Source organism: Crocuta crocuta, unplaced genomic scaffold, assembly GCF_008692635.1.
Source record: "Crocuta crocuta isolate KB4526 unplaced genomic scaffold, BGI_CrCroc_1.0 scaffold13, whole genome shotgun sequence".
NCBI lineage: Eukaryota > Metazoa > Chordata > Mammalia > Carnivora > Hyaenidae > Crocuta > Crocuta crocuta.
In genome coordinates, this window is record NW_027530007.1 from 4539086 (window position 1) to 4554951 (window position 15866).

Genomic DNA, 15866 nt, shown 5'->3' on the forward strand with positions numbered 1-15866 from the left:
ATCAGCCACACACACACACACACACACACACCCCCCGCCAATCCCTGACCCCCGCTCCGCCCAACTGGACACAGAAAGAGCTATAGAAGCAGCCATGAAAATCTTTTTTTCAGTCACTGTCAAATACAAGTAACACAAAATTTGCCATTTTTACCACTTTTAAGCGTGCAGTGCAGTGGCGTTAAAGTACCGCCACCGTGTCGTGCAGCCATCACCACCATTGTCTCCAGAACTTGCTCATCCTCCCAAACTGAAACTCTGTCCCCGTGAAACACTAAGTCCCCGCCCCTGTCCCCCAGCCCCTGATGCCCTCCCTCCTCTCTGAGTCTGACTCCCCAGGGGACTCCACAGCATGGACTCCACCATATTTCTCCTCCTGTGGCCAGCAGCTTCCGGTGAGCACTTTCCGGCGAGCACCCTCCGGCGAGCACCCTCCGGCGAGCACCCTCCGGCGAGCACCCTCCGGCGAGCAGGTGTCCTCAAGGGTCAGCCATGGTGCTGCACTTCTCAGAACTGCATTTTGGTTCTGGGAAATCTTTTAATGATCCGAATGGGATCTCCACGTGATTTTTGCAATTCCATTCTGCTCTCTCAAGCAGCCTCCCCAGGAATAGGGGCCCACAAGGTCACCCCCATGTGCCACTTACAGGGACCACCTGCGGCCTGATCAGGTGGCTTTCTGGGTGAAGCCGGTGCCCACACGAGCCCCGCCTAGCGGCCTGTGCCGGTGCAAACCGGCTGCTCTGCCCTGAGTCTGCACACTGCCCTGCACCCACCGAAGCTCCTCGGCACACCAGCCATTCAGAGACAAAAGACATGCATGACCCAAGGACAGGGGCCCACGTCTCACTGGGGAAGGAAGACCTACATACTGATGGCAGCTAAAGCGTCCAACAGTCGACGATACCACGAATGTGGGCTGCAGAAGCTGACGGCAAAGAGGGCTCACCACGGGTTGGGGTGTTTGGATGGGATTCCAGAAAGAGGTAAGACACAAAGGAGAGACAGATTGGACGGGACATGGAGCGTTCGAGCACTGAAGACAAAAGTAGGGGACACGGAAGACGTGTCTGGAGAGCGGAAGCAGCCCCCTAACAGTAGTAGGTGCTTTGAGGTGGGGGTCAAAGGGACATACTGAAGAAGCCGGGCTGGGGTACAAGAACGACCTTAAATGGGACACTGGAGAGGAACTCGTCGCCTCAGAAGTCTCTGGGGCGTCTGAGGAGAACCACGGTGCAACAAAGGTTGACTGCAGGGCAGCTCATGCGGGGAGAGGGAAGGGCAGTGGGGACGGTCCCCTAACCCAAGCGTCACACTGGGGATGAGGGCCGAGCCTGGGCCAACGAGAGTGCAGATTACAGCCTGGGCACCCGGCAGAATCACACTGGCCAATTCCATCCAGGGAACAAGAGTCGGGGAGGCAGGCCACTGAGGACCTGGTGCCCCCCCTGCCCGGCCACGACCGGGAGCACAAGAAGCACCGGACAAGCGGGGTCCAGAGAGACCAGAGAGGGAGGGTGGGGTGTCTCTGGGAGTCACATGGCTCCCCTCGAAACCCAGGTCTCACTTCTCTTCCCCTTTCCTTCCAGACGCCTTCCCTGCACTTGGCTGTTTTACTGCTTATTGACCAAGAAGCATTTAGTACTCATTATAGGAAAATTCTATTACTAGACCTTTAGTGCTTCAGTGTTAGGTGCTATCTATATAAATCTAATTAATTAATTAGGTAATTAATAGCATCTTCCAGCCTCCTCCTAACCGTGTGTACACAGGATTCCTGGGAACGAATTCTTGCAATTCCATCTTGAGCTTTGCACGTCCCCGGCTTCCAGGGAAGGTTGCTCGCTTCCCAGGGGAGGAGCAATAAATTGTTGGGATTGCTAAGTTTTGCAACTTGCCTCCCTGTGCCCTGCTCGACTCTGCATTCCGCACGACGGTGGGAGCCTGGGGGAGGGGGTCAAAATCCGAGGTGGGAGGAAACAGCACAACTATTTATCGGGCCTTTGTCAAACACCACACCCACACAGCAGTACTGCAGAAAAGCCAAGATCATGAGCTTTGCAGTACGATAACCCTGGGCTCAAAACGCAGTTCTAACATTTGCTGTGCAATCCTGGACAGCTCACGTACCCTCTCTGCATCCCGCTGCCTGGCAGAGCTGTGGAAGGTTTTACAAGCACAGCACTAGGTCAATTGGCTGGTCCTGGGGACACATGAGACGAAAATAGAACAGAGCAAACCCAGACCTCTTCCTTCACATGCTCAGATGCATCTTCTGCCTCTCTCGTTCACGCTGCAAATGTTTGCTGAGTTCCTGCCGTGTGTATGGCACTGCTCCAGGCCCTAGGGATACCCCACGAGCACCCCGGCACATCGCAGTGTTTTCATTTTGGGCGAGAGGAGGTCAGGTCGTGGATAAATGAATTAAACAAATAAATAGGTGAAACACGTCAGTGTCAGATGGTGGTAAGTGCTCTAAGAAATATAAAACAAGACGAATGGAAAGGAGGTCTGGCTGGACGGGAGGGGTGTGATTTTAAATAGTGTGTTCAGGAGAGAACTCACAGAGAAAGTGACACAAAATCAAGGCCAGAAGGAGGAGCTGAAAGAACATTCTAGACAGAGGGAGAGGCTCTTAACTCCAAGGCTCCAAATTCACCTGGTGGGGTGAGGAGTGTGGCGTTCCCTGGGGCCTCCAAATGGTATTATTGTAGTGCTGAGCACACAGCAAGTGCCAAATAAAGACGTCCTGAAGGGTGATTTTTCAAACTGCTGTTTCCAGAAGGTCCCAGTTGCTGATAATACAATATGGCTGTTTAAACATTCAACGCTCAACGCTGTCGCGGTGCCGATGCCGCCCTCGGGGCCCCCAACCCTGGGAGTCTCCTTGTAGCACACCTCATTATGAAACAGGTGAGCGGGGCTCCAGGGACCTTCTCTGTAATTAGGGCAGAATCTGAGCAAGGGCTATATTTATAACCCCCAGCCATCCACAAGCCACGGAGACAGGGAGCGGGTCCCCATGCAGCCGCTATACCAACATCTATATGTGAACTGATTACAACAATTAATTTAATAGGGATTCCTCTACACAAACAATGTATCATTTTATTAGGAAACTCTATAAATGTCAGTGGTGCAATTCATTTTTATTAATTTTCTAAAATGAAATTAGCAGTGGCGGCAGCGGCGGCAAACAGAAGTTGCATTGCCTTCTCGTTCAGCGGAGTACTGGTGTCATTAATTCCTCAGTACCAGGAGGCCGGTTTGTATGAACTCAGCAGTTAACTGCACCAATTAATTTCAATACTGGAGATGGGAGGGGGGGACCCAAACTCAACTCAACAACTAATTTAGGAAAGTCCTCGAACAACCACAGCAACTCTTCCTCCTCCTGGGACAAGAAGCTTTCAAGTATAAACACGGAGTAGAGATTATAATACTAATAGGAAACGTTCTGTCTTCACCCTCTGCCTTTAGGAAAGAAATTCATCTCTCCAAAGCCTGGTGAGATGCTGGCAGATGTCCCCTCAAGTTGCGGCCTCCAGCAGGCCCCAGGAGCGCCCCTCGCAGACGAGAGGGACGGTGATGTCCCCGTGCATCGACACCGAGCCTCACGGCATGCAAGATCACAAATATGATCTCATGAGAGCCTCGTGATGACCCCATGACGACAGGACCACCATGGACTCCATTTCGCATGTGAAGAAGGGAAGCGGAGCTTTTAATGAGGGGCTAAAATGACTTCCTAAAAGTCACACAGTGACTGAGTGACAGGGCCAGGACTCACAGCCAAATCTGTCAATATCGGAACCCACATTCCCTCCCTGCCGCACGCTCGCCCCACGTGCCTGGGGAAGGGAGGTCTCCTGGCTCTATTTATACTCCAGAAAGTCAAGTGAGTCAGGCACGCCATGAGTGACAGTCACTTCTCAACTGAAACCCAGACTCTGAAGGCTGAAACACGAGGCAAACTCCCCGCTTGAAATGTTCGACTAATCTGCAGTCAAAGGGTGTTCTGAAGCACAGCACGTGTCTGCGGATCTGGAATCGGATGTCTGGCCTGCGATGTGTTTCAGAGAAGCTCACTCTCTGGCTAAAGAGGAGGCTCTTTCCTTCCACTTGGATTCAAGGAGTGTTTTGCTTAGGAGTGAAGGGTGCACAGAGAAGCCACAGGCTGCTTGAGATGAGGGCACTGTTTGGGGTCAGGAAATGGTGCAGAGACAGAAATCAGACAGACCTCCTTCCTCCCAAAGAAACTAGGGCAGAGCTCCGCAAAGCGGGGCGCCAGACTGGCTGCATGCCATCACCTGGGAGCCTGTTACAAGTAACGGGTGCCCAGGCCCCACACCGGGGCTGTGGAGTCAGAAACTCTGCAGGGGTGGAGGGAGAGAGGGGATTTTAGCAAGCCCTCCGGCTGATTCTGGAACCCATTCAAGTTTGGGAATGTCTTCCCTGAAAGAAGATGCCCCCAGAAGACAGGAGGGACAAGTGCGTCCAGCTTTCCACAGTTAGAGACACGGCTATGCTCACCAAACACTATATGTGCCACCGTTCACTCTCCACTCTGCCCCCTCCACCCCCACACGCTCCGGGCAAGAACATCCTTCCTCACCCCGTTCTTACTGGGCTTGGCCACGGGAACGGCCTTGGCTAAGGGATCTGTGACATATGACGCCACACCCAGCAGGGATCCTCACTGTGCCTGCATGGATTCCCTTAGGCTTGTAAGCCTCTGCCGCACTCCATGACCATGCGTCCCAGACTGTGGATGCTTCCTCAGCCAGGGCCTGAACAGAAAGACACATGGAGCAGCCCTAAACCCAACCAGAGCCACAGCCAACCCCACAGACCTGTGAGCAGGAAAAAAAAAAAAAAAAAGTCTGCTGTTCCAAGTCACAAAGTTTGGAGATTGTTTCTTAGATAGCATGATGCCAGCAAAAGCTGACTGATGCAAACCATTTAATTTTATAGCAGAGAAATCAGGGCCCCAGGAGGCTGAGCCATGGAGGGCATCCTGCAGGCCGCTCAGGCTGAAAGGTGAGAAACAAATCAGAGCTGACTTCTAGCCCCACCTGTGGAGACGGGAATCTCAGAACTAAGCTCCCTCGTCTTTATCCTCTGATCTCCTCCAAAATGGACATTTTTGTCCTCACCTAAATGATGTTAACTGGTAAAAACCTAATCCTAATAAAGTAGTAGCTTAAAGTACCTTCTAGAATAAGTAAACATCCTAGAGGATAAGACCCTCTTTCCTCTATGGCTCAGAAAGGATAGCATCAAGGAACTGGTCAAGGGGACAGAGGACACATCTCTGCCCCTTTCCCTGGGCTCAGTTAACATTCCTGCAGAATCCGGTGCTTCTGCCCAAAGTGAAACAGACTGAGCCTTCGGCCTCCTAAGTCAAACCCAGAGCCCAGCCACATGGGAGCCACACTCTGGCTAACACTCGTCACGCTGGACAGACGCCTGGCCCCGTCACCACTCATGGAAAAGGGGTGGCAGCCGGTGGCCACGTATTCCCAACGCTCTAAGCTGGAACGTGCCCAAAATGAAAACTGAGAGCAGGATAGAAAGAAGAGCCTGCCTTTTCAACAGACCCCGAGCCCCAACTTCTCTGTTCTCCACAAAGCAGTTATCACCTGCGCCGCGGAACACATGTCAGCAGAGTCTCCCCCAGCCCCCTGTCCCCGAGCAGAGAGGGAAGTTCGGTGCCTGCAGCAGTCGCCAGGTTCAAGCACATTTACCGCACAATACACGGCAAACGCAGTCATTGCCTCTGATCTGAGAGATCCTCTTACCACCGCCAAGAATAACTCGACTCTCAGTTGATAAGACACATTGAGATGAGAGTGGACAGTTAAGGTAGTTTCCCTTTTAGAGAGTGAGTTTCTAGAGAAGACTGGTGGCAGGTGGGCGCTTTCCCAAAATAAACTTCCCCTGATGTTCCCGCCTGCCAAGGCCTTCAAAGCCGCCGGCTGGGGGGACTTGGCGTTCAGCCGTCAGGTTAAAAGTTCCAACTCCTGTGTGATGGCCGCCGCGCTGTCTTTAAGCTTGTTGCGTCCGCCACCACACTCTTAGGTCAATTAACGAGACCTCAGTGTCACAAGCTACCAAAGGCAACAGGGTATGTTCAACTTGCCCGTGAATTGACTGGCCAAACCAGGTAATCAATGAAAATCAATCCATTTACTGTACATAGTCGAAAAACTGCAAGATGTGGGACATTACCTTGTCTTAGGGGATGTGGTTAGCCATTCTTCGTGTTTCTCAAATGTTATTAAATAGGCTGCGATTTCCTGAAACAGAAGAATAAAAAATAATAAAAACAATTAGCTCACGTTGGCTCCTGAGAGGTAAGAAAGTTCTTGTTGTTTCCCAGCTGCTGCCTCCCTGGCGAGGCTGCAGCCCCCCNGGTGCTTCTATTTTGATTTCATTAAGCCCTTTCCATTCAACCTGCCGTACAATAATAATCAAAGCGCTGGATTTCAAAAGATGAGTCGGTGGCAAGGACAAAGATATTTCTCTGTGGGAGCAAAACATCAGACACCATTTCAGGTACTGAATGTCATTAATTTGAAGGAGGGACAAACATATGCCCAACAACAGGTCTGCACTCATACAAGATCATCACTGGAAAGTTTCGTCTGCCTTCTTCCAAAGCTGGACGAATCTTTCATCGTGGTCACGAGAGACGTCACATTCTCCCAGCTTGATTCCCACCCCACCCTTCCACCCCGAGCCAAACCACACAAAGATTAAAAAGAAAAGATAGAGCCATATTCCAGAGAGAGAGAGAGAGAGAGAGAGAGAGAGAGGTAGCCTTTTCCCTCTACTGATAACTTAATCTATTGAGCGGCGCTTCGGAGAGAAGAGCAATGTCAGCAGAGTTTAAGGCAAAGATGGAGAAAATGTGGGCACCTAAAGGTAAATTAAATATTTATAAACACAACAACATCACTGCAGATAGAATTACTGATTTATTAATAATTTCCATAAAAAGCCAGTGGGTGACATCAACATAAGTCATTGCTCCGGCCCTGCGGCATGATATGGCCCATTACCTCCAGCTCCAAACAGATCTGCTAACATGAAATTGGCAGGGATTGGGAGTTAAATTAAGGCTGGACTAGTACACGTTTCCCTTGATCTTGGTGATGATACAGCACGGAGCTGCTGCCCTTGACAATGAAAACATGCAGAGAGGGAGCTTCTGTCTCAAATTTCTCTGCAGCCAGGGTCCCCAGAGGGTTCAAGGTGACGCAACAGCGCAGCCAGGCAGAGGCTTGCACCCTTGCTCTGTAGTTAGCCTCCTCTGGGCCTGGATATAACACCTATGACCAGAGATGCTAAACCCGCCTTTGAAGAAAAAGAAAAGACGCTTAGCAAAACTGTTAGCAGAGCAGGTTAAGCCAGAAAACGCCACCCACGCCATGCAGTCTGAAGGCCAAGGACTCAGGTGGAGATCAGGGTCTCATATGATCATGGACACCAGCCACGACCGCCAGGTGACCAGTGACCGGTAACCCAGAGTCCACACCACCTCCTTCTGGAAACCTGGCCCTCCCACCAAGAACCTGGGAAGCAGAAACGCATGGATGAGAGAGCTGCCTCGCTGCCCATGTTCCTGTCATTGACTGCAGCTGAAGAAGCTGACCGATCAGCATATTGTTCTCTCTCATCTCTGAGCCTGTTCTGTTCCATGCTCCATTTCCTCTCCTTAGAAAACACCTATGAGGCCCCACCACTCCCTTTGGTCCTCCTAACCATTCATGGCAGGGTCGGCTCCCCGTCCCGTGGGCTCCCATGGCACCACACCATCCTCCATTGCGTATGATTTATCGCTTGGCGTCCTAATTACTTGTTTATTTGGATAGCATCCCCCACTGGATCATGAGATCCTCAAGGGCAAGGAATATGTCATCACTGATGTATCCCCAGGACCTAACAGTGTCCTGACAAACGTTTATTAGGCAGATGGATGGACGGGTGGGGAGATGGGAGGGAAGGAGGAAGGAAGGGCGTGATAGAAACTAATGTGCATATAGAAGTGAGGACGTGTGTCTGTGTGCATGCATTCTGAGTTGTTGAGTGTTTGTGGTGGTTTATGATGAGGTGAACTGATAGCTTCGAAACAGCAAAATGCAGCAGTTCCTAAGTAAACCTTTACCTAGCTTTAATGAACTGTAAGCCACTGTAGGAAGGTGCAGTAGTATCACGGTTAAGGGCACATCCTACGGAAGCAAACAGACCTGGCTTTGGATGCTGGCTCTGACACTTGTTAGCTGTCTGACCTTGAGAACTTTGCTTACCCTGTAGAAATGGTTTTCTATGCAACTGAGGTAACATCACCTCATGAAGCAACAATTCTTAACCACAACCACAGCTACCATTATTATCATCATAAGGTCGACATGATGTGAGCTGCCCATCTGGAAGCCCCTGATGAGGTAGCAACTACCGAAATGGTCCAGCTCAGCTACCAGCACTGCTTGACTTCGTCCATCCCCACCCTCCATCCTTCTCCACCCGCTATGCCCGCAGTGAGTGAGAACATCACAAGGAGTTGGAGTCGATCCCTCCATTTATCTATGGATGTCCATTTGGTGTCACAAAACACAGACAGCAGACAGTGGCTGGAGTCAGTGAATGGATAAATTGAGCCACTTATGAGTATCAGCCCTACTACATAAATTTCAGAAAATTTGGCATCCAGAAAAATAGCCTGTGCCAACTGGAACCTCTTGGATCCACATCCTTACCCAGGATCCTGCTGAGAGTTGAGTGCCCCCAACTGGCCCAGAAAGGATGGGGACACGGTGCACCCCAACCACCTCGAGACTTATGACAGTGTTCCAAAGACCCAGACACCCAAAGAAGACCTTCATGACCATCCCTTGGCCAACACTCACCCTGACCCGGCACGGATGACCCTGCTACTACTGTCCTTCAAAGGAATAAAGTCTTTGGACCACTTATTGCCTTCCATAGTTACTCTACAAATATTTACTGGGCATCTAGTGAGTGAGCAAGACCACTCTGAACCCTGCTCTTTAAAAAAAAGAAAAAAGTTTATTTATGTTGAAAGACATAGAGTGTGAGTGGGGGAGGGGCAGAGAGAGAATCCCAAGCAGGGTCCGCACTATCCGCACAGAGCCCAGCCTCGGGCTTGATCCTCTGAACCGAGATCTTGACCTGAGCTGAAATCAAGAGTCGGATGCTTAACCCACTGAGCCCCCAGGCACCTCCTCAGGTGTGCTCTTGAGGAATTCATGGTCAAGTAGGCGACAGGGACAAGTCAACATGATGGAGCAGCATAAGCACCATTACAGTCACCTGTCCAGTCGAGTCTGCAGCCAGACCCAGCAGGGGCGCCGTGTACACCACCCCAGGTCTGCCAAGCTGCTGTGCCAGCAAGCCAGGCCACAGGAAGTCACACTGATTTATGAACGACCACCGAGCACAGGCCACGGCTTCCTCACCCCCAAGATAACAATACCTCCCACACAGAGCCCCTCGGTGGAGCCCTCATCCCACGTAAGTTAGCCTTTCTGGGGCACCTGGGTGGCTCAGTCGGTGAAGCATCTGACTTTGGCTCAGGTCATGATCTCACAGCTTGTGGGTTCAAGCCCCGCATTGGGCTCTGTGCTGACAGCTCAGAGCCTGGAGCCTGCTTCGGAGTCTGTGTCTCCCTCTCTCTCTGTCCCTCCCTCGCTCATGCTCGCTCTCTCTCTCCTCTCTCTCTTTCTCTCTCAAAAATAAAGATTAAAAAAAAAAAGACTAGCCTTTCTGAGCAAAGTAAACTGAATGCCTAGACCCAGGTACTTAACTCTGTGGTGCTCCAGTGGCTGGACATTGGAGCTGAACTCGGCCATCAATGAATGTCACCATGTTGCTTCCTGGCTTCCAACAAATGTCACCATGTTGCTGCCTGGCTTCCAGCCGGGCTGGGCATGTCTGTGTCACCTGTCCACTCTCAGTCCCTTGCTGCCCAGTCACACAGCCCATTTCCCTGGCCCTGGTCTTGGTCTACCTCATCATCAGATGGGCAGACGATGGGGCCAGACTCACCTTCCCAAAGCTAAGGAACATCTTGGAGAAACGGATATGCATATGCCAAAGAAGTGCACAGAATAATAGGTGCTAAATAGTGTGGAGCAAAGTAAGAACCATCAAAATTCAGAGTAAGGAGAGTCAGCTCGGCCAGGGCAGGGGATGGGGGGGTGGATGGAGACTTCATCGTCTGCATCATCACTACCATCATCACAATGGCTAACGTTAGTAGAATGATGTCTGAGGCCAGGTACTGCTCTAGGACTTTGTGAGGGAAAACCTCACTTAACCTTCATAACAAACCATGAAACAGGAAGCATGCCCATTTTATAGGTGGGAAAACTGAGCACAGAGCAGTTAAGTGGCTTGCCCAAGGTCACGAAGCTGGTCTCTGTGGAACCAGGACCCAAACCAATGTGGAATGGTTCCAGAGCCTACACTCTCCACTGCTGTTGTGAATTTCTTATGATGTGCTCAGGAGAAAAGCATGCTTTCTCCAACATGCTCCCCGGTGACCCGGAGGCACTTCACAGCCCCACCATCCTTCAGAGACCAGGGGAAGCCAGGCTGGGCATCCATCAGTGGGATTCCGTCCTTCGAGCACAATCAAGTTCATTTCCACCCAGAAACCCTTGTTTGATTCATGGAACCATGTATACTAAAGTGACACTGAGAATCCCTTATATTCAGAAACTATTTACTTAAAACATCTCACAATGCAGAGAAAACCAACAGACAAGAAGAGAGACATTCGAAGCTGGGGAAAGAGGTTTTAAAAAAAAAAAAAAGGTCTTCAGCCCAACTATCTGGCCTTTCCCTCTTTCTCCAAAGCTCCATCAACCTAGGGCTCTGAGGAAGGCAAGTAGAAACAGATCTGGTCTACCTCATTTTTATAGAGCAGGAAACTAAGGCACAGACAAGGTAAGGGACTTCCCCAAGGTCAGCATCTGTGGCTGAGCCATGCTGGGACCCAGGGCTCTGACTCACAGTGCGTGCATGACCTCGTTGGCTCTCAAACCCAAATGTGGCCCGGGAAATCCATGGAGCACCCAAACAAGAAGAGCGCTTGCCCCAAAGAAGTGAAAACAGGAGCTCAAACGAAATCATGGACGTGAACGTTCATGGCAGCATTACGCACAATTGCCTAAAGGCGGGAGCACCCCAATGGCTATCACAGCATGGATGGAAAAACAAAATGTGAGACATCCACACAGCAGACGTCTGTTCAGCCATAACAAGGAATAAAGGTCTGATACATGGATGAACCTTGAAAACACACTGAGTGAAAGAAGCCAGGGGGAAAGGCCACAGCTGTGGGATTCTCCTGGTATAAAATGTTCAGAACAGACACATCCACAGAGATGGAAGGTGAATTGGCAGCTGCCGGGGGCTGGATGAGGAGGAGAATGAGGAGTGACTGCCTCTGGGCGTGCGGGAGATAAAATCGTCCACAACAAGCCTGGGTGGCTCAGTCGATTGAGTGTCCGGCTTCAGTTCAGGTCATGATCTCATGTTTCATGGGTTCGGGCCCCATGTCAGGCTCTTTGCTGACAGCTCAGAGCCCGGAGCTGCTTCAGATTCTGTTTCTCCCTCTCTCTCTGCCCCTCCCCTGTCTCTCTCTGTCTTTCAATAATAAATCAATGTAAAAATTAAAAAAAAAAATAGTCTGCAACGAAATGGTGGTGAAGGTCACCCAAAATTGTGAATGTACAAAGTGCCACTAGTGTTTTAAAAAAAAAAAAAAAGACATGAAAGAGGGTGCAGACCTCCAGAGAGGTGTCTCCAGCCCCCTGGCTCCCTCAGTGTCACTTTCGTCTTGGACCCTAAGGGCCGCAGCAGCCCTGAGAAGAATGAGCGGCTGTCAAGATGAGGGAACTCCTTGCAGGCTCCAAAGCAAAGACTGTCCAGCTTGCAGATTTTAAATGTTCACTTTGTCCTTTGGACGTTCAAACAGAAAAACTGCCGCCAAGGTGTGGTGTCTGTGTGTGGCAGGGGCTCGGGGGACAGGCTGTCACAGAGTCCCCGGGGCCCCTGCATGTGCCCGGCACCAGGGCCGCTCCCTGCAGACCAGAGAGGTGGGTGGGCCCCTCTCCTAAGTGTTGACCCCGCCCCGTCCGGGAGGGCAGAGGGGGCGGGACCAAGGGGCGCCACAGCCACGTGCTTGGCATCACTGCCCAGTCACATGGCCTGGGGTGGTGAATCTCCACCATCCAAAGGCATGCTGACCCCTCACCGTCCAATCGCCAGGCAAGGCCAGGCCCTGGGGCGCTCCCCCACGCTGATGGGGTCTGAGGCAGGACAGCAAAGCCCCTCTCCGGGGTGAGCAGGCTGTGGCCGTCGTAGCGGCTTCCCCAAGACCGCCTCTTCTTGCCCCTTCCCACCTCAACCCCCATGTACGGATTCTGCCCGTGTCACCTGCCTGGCCCTGTTCATAGCCCACCTCCTCCAGGGAGTCTTCCCTGCTGCCTCACTCCAATGAACTCCGGCTTCCAGAACCTTCTCAGTAGTGGCTGCACCACTCCTGGCCTCCCAGCACACAGTCCCTTCTGTGGCTCACGTTTCTGACCCTGATGTTTCTCCCTTCCTGGATTTGTAGCATCTGGGGAGGGCGTGAGTCTCAGTTCCGCCCATGCCATCGGGCCCCACACAATTCTGTCTCCGGAGCTGACTGTAGACCTTGCGGCGGTGGGATGAAAGAACGCCCAGCTCCCCTCTGGAAGAGGCAGACAGAGCCCACGCCAGAGCCAATGCCGACCACACTGGGGGCTGTGGCGGTGAACGGACAAGGACGCAGGTGCCATCGAGGCTCGGGGGCCCTGTGTGCCAGGCGCTCCCGAAACGTTCTGCTCAACGCAGAAGACCACAGCCAGGAAGGCAGCCCCCGGCCAGCCCACCAGCACTACAGTTGCCCTGTCCCCCAGAAATAGGACATGAGCCCAAATGCGGGCGAGCTAGAGGTGCGCCTCTAAAATTCCCAGAGGCGATGTTTTCAAAGAAGTAAAAACAAACTGGAGAAATTAATTTTAATCATATATTTTGTCAATATATGGTACCTTTTAACCCACGAGATCCAAATGATTATGATCTCGCTAATTTAAGGAAAGTAGTTGTGAGATATTTTGCATGCTTTTTCACACTGAGTTCTCGGACTCCGGTTGTATTTTCCACTATGGCCCAGCTCAGTTTGGAACGAGCATATTTCAAGCGCTGGACAGCCACACGCAGCTGCCATGCGGACACGCAGCCCTAGATACGGATATCAGGTGAGTCTGCCAAAACCACAGTATGCCTCCCAAAGCCAGACCTGGAAGCCGGGTGTGAACGTGGATACCGCCACGGCAAACACTTGCCCAGAAGCAGGGCTCGTGCCCCGCTGGTCTGCCGCAGAGGTGAGGAGCCACGTCCTGCCTCTGGAGTGTGGGGAAGCTGTTTCGTTGTGGAGGTGATCGGGATTCTCAGAGAGGCTGAATTCACTCTCTGTCTCGTCCCGAGCTCGCTGTTACTTCCATTCCCTGTCCCGAAGGAGCCCTCCGGCTGCAGAGACCCCATAGATTCATCCAGCCGGGAGAAACTGGCTTCCCCTTCAACGATTTCGTGTGACGCTGCCCTCAGATCTCCCTGGGACGTCCACCCTCCATCTGCCTTCAAGGCACAGGTGCAGTGTCAGAGAGAGAGTAGGGTCAGTCTCAAGGGGCCTTTGGTGCTTCTTGGAACAAATTAAATAGACAAAACCAAAAAACTACATAGAGATGTGTTTTGTTTTATACTCCTGAATCCAAAAAATAAAAATATCTGTGGTCTACATAATCTCAGATAGTTTGCACACCAAAAAAAAAAAAAAAAAAAAAAAANTATATATATTTATGTATGAGTGATAGTTTAGCCCTCCACTGACACTTTATGAGAAGCGTGGGGATTAAGATCTCAGGGATCCAAGGACATTTGGAGGACTTTCCACAAAATGGTGAGTAGCAATTCAGGATAAATTCCTAACAGCCCAGACTTCTGCAACAAAGCCTGGGCCAGTTGGCTGCCTTATTTAGATGTGACAAAGCATGGTCATGATCATCAAAGTGCCAATCCGAGGGGCACCTGGGTGGCTCAGTCGGTTAAGCATCCGACTTTGGTTCAGGTCATGATCTCGCAGTTTGTAAGTTTNACAAGGGTTTTATCTGTAAGGGACCAAAGCTGGGGGTTGGGGGGAGGGGAGGCCAGGACTCTCCTAGCAGCTGGCCCCAGCATCTGCTGGAGCCACAAAATGCAATTATATTACTCCCAAACGAGAAGTAAAAATATCTTGTTTCCAATACTCTTGGTTTTAAGACTCATACTTAATGTCCTCTGGGTATTTCAATGGTGCCAGATCTCTGTGTTATGTACTTTATTAGGGATGTGTGAATGTCATATTAATGACTTCTAACCAACATGTTTACAGTGGAAGCACATTTTCCCAGAACCCACTGCTCACTGCACTTCACAAAAAATAATTGGCCTTAATTTAAATAAATAACCATTCCGGAACCCCTGCCTAGGGGCATCCCTCACCTGCAGGGCACCCCACGCATAAAGCTGGTGGGTCTCCTTCTCCATGATAAATATTCCAGCCCTGGGTCCAAGAGTGCAATGTCCTTTCTCCATGCATTCCTGTCCCCATCCACTGATGTATTTCCCAGATGCCCAGCCGGCCAAGCCAACCCCCTCTACAGGGTGCTCGGGGTCCCCACCCACAGATCAAAACCAGCACCTTAAATCAGGCTTTCAAAATGACCAGCTCTTGTAAACAACTAGAAAATAGAATAATGGTTTATATATATATATATATATATATATATATTTATGTATGAGTGATAGTTTAGCCCTCCACTGACACTTTATGAGAAGCGTGGGGATTAAGATCTCAGGGATCCAAGGACATTTGGAGGACTTTCCACAAAATGGTGAGTAGCAATTCAGGATAAATTCCTAACAGCCCAGACTTCTGCAACAAAGCCTGGGCCAGTTGGCTGCCTTATTTAGATGTGACAAAGCATGGTCATGATCATCAAAGTGCCAATCCGAGGGGCACCTGGGTGGCTCAGTCGGTTAAGCATCCGACTTTGGTTCAGGTCATGATCTCGCAGTTTGTAAGTTTGAGCTCCGCGTCGGGCTCTATGCTGACAGCTCAGAGCCTGGAGCCTACTTCAGATTCTATGTCTCCCTCTCTGTCTGTATCTCCCCGTCTCTCTCTCTCTCTCACACACACACACAGTGAGTAAACATTTTGAAAAAGTGCCAATCTGAGCAGAGACAATGAGCCATCATAAAAATGTTCAGAGAAAGATTCAGCGAAAAAGCAATCCGCTCAGTTTTCCATTAGTTTCATTGTCCACTCATTGGTTCAATCATCTGGTGAATCATTGAGCACCTACTATACACCAGGCACCAGGCAAGGCCCTAACGATACAGACATGGGGGTGATGGCCTTGAGAAATACAGCCAGGAAGACAGACAGCGCTGCGGGACCCAGGGCTACTGTGTTACCTGCGAAACAGACAATGAGGCCGCACTGGGGGCACGGATCACGTGTGCATGCTGCAAAGAGAAGCAGGGGGTTCACCAAGGAGCCAACGTTTAAACTGGGTCTTCAGGAGTGAGGAAGAGGCCACCAGGCTGACAAATGGTAAAGGCGTGAGGGAGAGGAAACCACCTGGATTAATGGGAAGTAGGTGGAGTCCTCAGGGTGCAGGGAATGACAGAACCCAAAGCTGGAAGGGGAAGGAGGCACCAGACTGGGGAGGAATGACCAGTGGACAGAGTTTCATCCACAAGAGCCG

General features: G+C 50.9%; 1 protein-coding gene across 1 annotated transcript in view; it reads right to left on the reverse strand.

The window, feature by feature from the left end:
• The window catches only part of CAMTA1 (calmodulin binding transcription activator 1), an 821930-nt gene that overhangs the window by 552302 nt on the left and 253762 nt on the right, over positions 1–15866 (reverse strand). The window contains exon 4 of the mRNA XM_077763975.1: positions 6232–6299. Coding sequence (XP_077620101.1) covers positions 6232–6299 — 68 coding nt within the window. The remainder of the gene's footprint in view (positions 1–6231; positions 6300–15866) is intronic.